Genomic DNA, 8,022 nt, shown 5'->3' with positions numbered 1-8,022 from the left:
TCCATCATAACCCACACCCTCCCCCTCACACTCACCTACTACTTCCAACATGAACAAACTACTACTAATACTAATACTAATAGTAATACTGATACTGATACTGTTACTGCTGACATAGACATCGACTCAAAAAGGACTCGAAAACACTGTTGGGTTCCCCTTTTATGAACAGCATTTTTATATACCAATTCCCAAAACCGCTGGGAACACGTCTTTATATGACAGTTGTTACCTAGAAACACATTCATTTTTTTTTTTTTGTCGACCGGAAGACGTCATTGGAATACGTCTACATACGTCGATGTGTGTTGGGACTACGTAAAGAATTGGTTCAAAGCACGTCAAACATAAGTTAGAAATAAGTTTCGCGTAAAAAAGACATTACCGCGACGTGTTTCGACTTATGAGTAGCTTATAAGTAGCCTTTGTGGACGTGTGTAAGCGTCCACATATCGTGTGTAAAACTTATCCCCATCGCATGCGGAACGTGTGTCATACGCCGAGTACGTCGTAAAATTTTGAACATGTTCAAAATTTCTTGACGTACTCTACTTACTACGACTTATGATAGCGTATTTAGCGTTGTACTCATGTATACCAAACTTACTCATACCGTATTTGACGTGCCCCAACGTTTTAGACACACTTTTTGTTATGTCGGCATACGCTGGCAAGATCGCCAAGGTGGGACCGCGATGTTGACACTTCCATTTCTACGGCAGTTATGATTTGAATCGTTGTGCGTCAGCCTTTTAATAGGCTACGTCACGACATCGTCGGCGATGCGTGCAACACGCTATGCCTAAGTTAGACTATTGTTGGGCATCGGTTGTGTAGGCCGACAACAGGTTCAGCATTCGTTGGTATAAGTTATCTATAACACAACGAAACGTTCTGTGTAGTTACCAATGCGTTATACATAAGACCAAGTCACTATGAATACGTCCGAATCTTTAAAAAAAAACATCAAAAGTTCAACGTAAGCCAGCGTTTTAGATACATTTTAATACGTTGCCATCGCTGGCTAAAACGTCAAGGTGTGACCGGGCCTTAACCGAAGCAGTGCTCCACTGGTCCGTGCTGCTGAGCAGGTACAGCACTCATTGGTTTCGGACTCATCCGTTTAGAACAGAAATGTTTTTTTTTTAAACTTTCATCTCACAGATTTTCACCATCACCTTCTATTTTCAAACCTGCGTTCAAACATCAAGTAATAATTTGTTAACATAAGTCATATGTTTAGATCATATTCCCTGTCACCGTCCATTGTCTGATTGTGTTGCTATGCGCAGGTGTGACGCATCATTACCTGGCATCCTGCGTAACCAAATGTCTCCGCCTTGTGGGGGTTAGAATGGGGTGTGGGCAGTGTTGGATTAACCATTAGGCAGACAAGGCATGCATGTGCCTTAGGGCCAGCCAAAAATTATTTTCACATTAAATATTTGTCTTTTTTTTGTATTAAATATTTTGTTCTTGAATCAGTTCATCTTTTGTCTGGGGTCCATTTCCATGAGCCCGAGATCTAATTTAAAATTTTCAGGCCAATTTCTAAAATTTCAAAATGTGCCTTCGGGCCAGCCGAGGCTTAATCCGGCACTGGGTGGGGGGGGGGGGGACAAGCGAATTAAAGGTGGAATTAAGCTCTTTATCTCTGTGCTGTCTCTTGTCTTCTGTGCTTGCTCTGTCTGTACTGTGGAGCTTTTGGACGTACTTGCTGTGGAGCATAGTTACTCCACTGCCATACCCCCCTCCCCCCACCATGTTGATTTAAGTGCAGTCAAATGCAATTGCAAAGTTGACAAAGGATGCAAGGCTCAAAACAATTTTTAAAGAAGAAACTTTCATTGTAATCTCAAATGGAAAGCCATAACTTGAACTTTCATGACACATGGATTGATCATTTAATAAAATTCAAAACATGAGCCCATCCGGAGCAATATTACAGAGGATGCGTGTGATGATGATGATGCTGTTGGCAACTGTTCAAAACTTCAGGTTCTTCAAAGAAGGACGTTTTGTTGAAGCTTGAAGTCAAATTTCCAGCTAAGTTTTATGCCTAATGGAGGACAAGAGGAAATGGGATGAAAAAAAAAAACAGGTTAAAATTAATTAAAGGAGAAAACTGATGAGAAAATCATAACAGGTTAAAGAAACAGGGAGAACGAGATAGAGCACTAAACAATGCAGACTCACCGTGGTATGCAGGGGAGAGAGAGAGGGAGAGAGCCATTGTGGACTCACTTCTACTGAATGACAGACAGAGGTTTTACAAATAACATATCCTTCGGAAATGGGCGAGGTGAATAATTTACCCAAGAAAAACGTGATCGGAGCGGTTTGTGTGTTGTAAAAGATGGGCACAAACACACCCTGAGGAACGGGCATGGATAACTCGAACATCATCCATATTCAAAGTATAAAACCAACTTGTAGTTAAATTCTTATTCTTCTTGCGTATGGCAGCTTAGCTGCTGGGGAGGCTATCATTTCTTGGAAGCGTGACTGTGTCACTGATGCAGTGCCCCTCTACCAGTACACACTGGTACTCATTTCGCCGACCTCGGAAGGACGACCGGCTGAGTCAACCCCCTGGTGTATTAATTCAGCGGCCAACGGGGCTTGAACTCAGGACCCGAGGATGCAAAGCCACCACCCTAACCACTAAGCCAACACCAGGCTACAACTTGCGGTTAAGTTAGACAACTTCGACATAACTGTGTCTTCGGTCAATGGACGTGTTAGTTGAGTGCGTTGTCCTTGCAGTGCATATGATCAGACCATTGGCTCCTCCCAACCACAGCCACTCTTCGCTTCCTATCACTGAGCCAGTTTTAAATTCAATTAGCTAGTCTACCAGCCACTTCACAAGCCCTCATCTGAGTCAACAGCCTTATACGTGGAAACTTATCAAATGCCTTCTGAAAATCTCGACATACTACATCCATTTACTGCACTTCCTATCAGCCAAGTCAGAAAGTATTTTTTTCTTTTTCTGTGTACATTGTCAAGGCTCATATAAGATCGAACACACAGAACATATTACAAAGGGAGCAGGAGACAAGAGGGGAAGGAGAGGGAAGCACAAAATAGGAGAGAACAGAGACATTATATCTGTGGAAGGGACAGGGATGGGGTGGGGTACAGAGGGTAAACAAGATGGGCACGACAGGGACTTTCAGGAAGGAAAGCAGGGAATTTGAAGGAGGAGGGTTTGGTGTGGTTTAATGGGGTTAGAAAAGATCATGGTTTTGGATGAGGGAACGTATGAGATGGTGGTGAACAGCTGTTTTGAAGACATGGAGGGAAGAGTGCGATTGAAGAGAGTGTGGGAGTTTGTTGCAGAGGCAGAAAAAAGAGGAATGAAAGGAGTGAAGGTGAGCAGACCTTCATAGAACTCCAACATATTTGATAAATGTGACCTCCCTTTAGTAAATAGGTGCTGACTGCCTTTAATTTTATTTTATTTAAATGGTTCCCCATCTGATCTGAAACTAACATCTCCAAAATCTTCACCACAAATGAAGTCAATCTTACAGGTCAAAACAGTGGCCTGCAAAAGTATTTACCCCTGACCATTGATGCCACATTTTGATGAATGATGTATCAGCAATATTTCCAAATAAACTTTTTTATTCATAACTGAAGAGATCAAACAAAACACCGTTATAGCTTGATGGGGTGTCGATGGACTGCAATATTCAAGTCTCACCATAAATATCAGGACTTCAACTGGGCCACTCAAGAACATTTATTTTCTCCTTATTCAGCCACTCCAGTGTGGCTTTAGCTTTGTGCTTCGGATCATTGTTTTGCTGAAATGTGAATCCCTTTCCCAGTTTCAGAATCATGACTGACTCAAGCAAGTTTTCATCAAGGATTCTCCTGTATATTGCACCGTCCATTGTCCTTTCCATCCTGACAAGCCTGTCAGTCCCTGCTGATGAAAAGCAGCCCCATAACATGATGCTGCCGCTACCATGCTCCCGCTTTGTTGTTGTTCGTCTTTCGGCTGCTCACGTAAGGGGTCGCCACAGCGGATCATCCGTTATGATCCGCATACTGACTTGGCACAGGTTTTACGCCGGATGCCCTTCCTGACGCAACCCTGGTCACCTCTTACGACACAGGGATAAGGATTGGGTTTCACCATGATTCTGGGCTGCCCTACACCTTCTCATCGCGCGGCCCAGTGCAGGGCTCCCGTCCTCAAGCGATCCTCCAACCCAAGCCTCCGAGTAGCCGGATTACAGGCGCACGCCACTACGCCCGGTTCTACCATGCTCCCGCTTTGGGTACACCGAACTATGAAAAACCTTTCCATTTGTACGCAAATGAGAATCGAGGCTTCGTGCAATCGGTGCTGGCTCAGAAGCACGGAAATAAGTTACAGCCCATCGCCTATTACAGTAATAAATTGGATCCGGTGGTGCAAGGATTCCCATCCTGTTTAAGAGCAGTGGCAGCCGCTTCGCTCGCAGTGCAGGTGACAGAACTACTCGTCATGGGACACACTTTGATTCTCATGGTGCCGCACGTGGTCACTGCCGTGCTGTTAAAAACAAAAACACAACACCTGCCGGCCTCACGGGCAATGACATACTAACTCTCACTCACAGCTCCACTGAACATTACGATCAAGAGGTGGCCGCCATTGAATCCTGCTAGTTTGCCTCCGGTAGAACTGGATGGAGATCCTCATGATTGTGAGGAGGCGATCGTACCGCATCCTGATTTGAGAGACACACCAATCCAAAATTCTGAGTCGATTCTATATGTCGATGGTTCGTCATCGCGGGCACCAGATGGATTTCTATTCACGGATTATGTGGTTTGCTCCGATCACAAAGTAATCGAAAAGGGAAGATTGGCTGCTAATTACTCCGCGCAGCTAGCAGAGCTGTTCGCCCTCACTCGTGTACGCTGCCTAGCCTTAGGCCAAATAGTGACAATTTACACCGATTCCAGCTATACATTTGGCGCGGTAAACTAATTCGGAGACCTCTTGCGTGATAGGGGGTTTATAACATCCTCTGGTGCATGGGTGAAGAATGGTACATGGATTGCGAACCTGCTGCAGGCAATACTCCTGCCCCACCAAATTGCAGTGGTTAAATGTGATGCCCACACGGGCGAATCTGATGATGTCTCACGGGGTAATGCAAGGGCAGATATAGCTGCCAAGGTCGCTGCCACCACTACTGATGCCATGCTGGTATCACAATGTGTATTAACACCAGCGGCAACGCCAACTCTTGACGACGTGAACACTTTACAAGCTGCTGTAAGTACAGCGGAGAGGGATTTGTGGATAATGTCTGGATGTGAATTCGATAATGGGTCCAAACTATGGAGATCACCCGGTGGTCGAGTGGTGGCACCAAAGGCTCTGCTACCCTGGCTTGCTCGCTTAGCACATGGGGCCAGGAATACCAGCAAAGGGGGATGTGTACCTCTATGAGGAAACAATGGTTTGCCCCGGGCTTTAGTCCAGTTGCAGAACAATATTGTAGGACCTGCCACGTTTGCCAAGAGAACAATCTGGCAAAGGGTGTAAAAATGGCCCCAGGCGGCCCCCCAGCACCTTTTGGGCCATTTGTTCATATGCAGATCGATTTCATCCAACTACCAAAGTGCTGTGGATTCGAGTTCATTTTGGTCATCGTAGACATTCACAAAATGGGTCGAAGCTTACCCCTGAAGAAGAGCAGATGCCATTACTGTGGTTAAACTGTTGATGAAGGATTTCCTCCGTAGATTTGGGATACCCTGTAAGATCTCTAGCGATCAGGGAACTCATTTTACAGCCGAAGTGGTGAAGGAGATGTGTCGGGTTTTGCAAATCAAACAGCATCTGAATTGACCTTACCATCCACAGTCTGTGGGGGCAGTGGAGAGGCAGAATGGATTTCTAAAGAATAAAGTGGCCAAGATTTGTGAACAGACTGGATTAAAATGGCAGGATGCACTGCCCATTGCCCTCATGACTATGAGATCTACCGCGAATCGAAAAACTGGCTCATCTCCACATGAGATTCTCATGAGAAGACCCATGAGACTACCGCACTCACCTCCATTATCAATAAAAGAAATGAACGTGTAACAAATGGATGAAACATTGCTCGCTTTCTGTGTCTCCTTGAATCGTGCTGTGAGGACCTTCTATGCGCAGGTGAAGCAAGCTTTGCCTGAGCCTGACACGTCTGCTCGCCACAACTTTAAGCCGGGGGACCTGGTTTATGTGAGGATTTACAAAAGAAAGAACTCTCTTCAAGCACGATGGTGCGGGCCATTCCTGATACCACTAACACTCCACACAGCTGAGAAGTGTAAAGGGAGAGCAACATGGATTCACGCCGCACATTGCAAGCTGGCACGCGGCCAGAAGGATCCCGAGGAGAACGTTGCTTCCTGATCGCTTTGATCATTCTCTTTATTGCAGGGTTATTTGTGCTACTTGCTGCAACTTGTACGTTGTAGACATGGTCGATAAGGCCGATAAGTACTACTCATGATCAAAGTCACTTGTATGTTCCTCAGCCAAGCGCCTGTCACACAGCCCGCCGAGCTAACCACATAGCACACAAAGACCGGAGAAGCTTAGAGGGTAAAAGGGAGCAGATAAGGGTTCAAACAGAACGAGTATCAGCAGAGGAGTATCGGAGCACACTTGCACCCAAAGGGACAACATGGAATAAATACTTATCTGGCTCTTTCTCTAAACCACGCAAAGGCTTTTCATCAAAATAGTTGTTGGGTCTGCAGTAAAATACCTCATTCAGCGGTTAGTGGGATACCTTTGTTAGCAATACCATTTGATCTGAGTGAGTGTTGCGGATACTGGGTTAAATGGAAGAAATGTAGCGAATCGGATAATAACACTAACAACCACAATAAGGATTTGGAAACGGGCTGGCTAGACCACATAGTTACTGGTAGGGACGGGAATTGCCAACAGCAACGGAATTTCAGTGACTGGTTTTGGCCAAGTTTTAACTTGAGTAAGATACCTCCATATTTTGTAGTGGAGCAAACGAAGGAAAAACCAAATCTATGCCTGGTGCAAGAAGCATGGGAAGAAAGATTGTTGGGAAAATCTGAATGCAGTAACTATGTCTGTGAAAATCACACAAGTAGCTTGAAATAACAACTATTTTGTTTGCGGAAATCGAGCCTATCCATGGCTTCCAGTTAACTGGACCGGATCATGTTACTTGTCATTCATTGTACCGCTCATGCACCTGCTCAATATGTCACCTTTTGAGCATTTGAAACGGGGTAAACGGAGTTTTACGTCAAATGAATTGTTCTTCATGATTCTCGTTCCTCACTACGGGGTAAGACAGACCTCCATTGGACTGGCAGAACTCGCCGCCTTGCATGAGTCGCTTGCAAATAAGACTGCTTTGGGCATGGTCGGTATTAATTCCGAGGTAGTCGCCTTGCGCGCTGTCACATTGCAGAACCGAGTCGCACTGGATTTGGTGCTCGCAGCACGGGGTGGAACCTGTCAGGTGATTGGATATGAATGTTGTACATATTGTTACAGCTGTGGAAATTCGCAGAACACCATAAAGGATATCCCCCAAGATCAGTTATATCGCTAAGTGTGTGTTCAGATAGATTTCCCCACCGTTGTTTAATGGGGATTATTCGTGTTACCAGGACTGTGATCTTTGAGTTAGCCGTTATTTTGGACCAACCACACCACCAACCACCTTTTCCACAAGCACCCAACCACACCACCCTCACGACCACTACACAACGCCAACCATGCCACCATTACAACAACCACGATCACCTCAACCACCAACCACCTTTTCCACAAGCGCCCGACCACGCCACCATTACAACAACCACGATCACCTCAACCACCAACCACACCAATCACCATCTCCACAACCACGCTACAACCCTCTCCGCATCACAAACCGTCTCTGCCATGGAGAAAGAAGAAGGTGTTCCGATAACGCACGGATTTTTCCTCTTACTTTCCCGCGCTTTGGGACGGGGGAGGGGCAA

General features: G+C 45.5%; 1 protein-coding gene across 1 annotated transcript in view; it reads right to left on the bottom strand.

Moving 5' to 3' along the window:
* Window positions 1-985: 985 nt before the first annotated feature.
* LOC147029878 (uncharacterized) overlaps window positions 986-8,022 on the bottom strand; it is a 31,007-nt gene continuing 23,970 nt past the window's right edge. Inside the window, exon 5 of the mRNA XM_085873343.1 lies at window positions 986-2,059. Within this exon, the coding sequence (XP_085729469.1) occupies window positions 2,054-2,059 (6 nt within the window). The 3' untranslated portion in view covers window positions 986-2,053. The remainder of the gene's footprint in view (window positions 2,060-8,022) is intronic.

This window comes from Eptatretus burgeri, chromosome 3 (assembly GCF_056783735.1).
Source record: "Eptatretus burgeri isolate ZD-2024b chromosome 3, Ebu_testis_v1, whole genome shotgun sequence".
In the NCBI taxonomy this organism is placed as follows: Eukaryota; Metazoa; Chordata; class Myxini; order Myxiniformes; family Myxinidae; genus Eptatretus; species Eptatretus burgeri.
The sequence above is the reverse complement of the archived record's forward strand: the minus strand, read 5'-3'. Positions and strand labels throughout refer to the sequence as shown.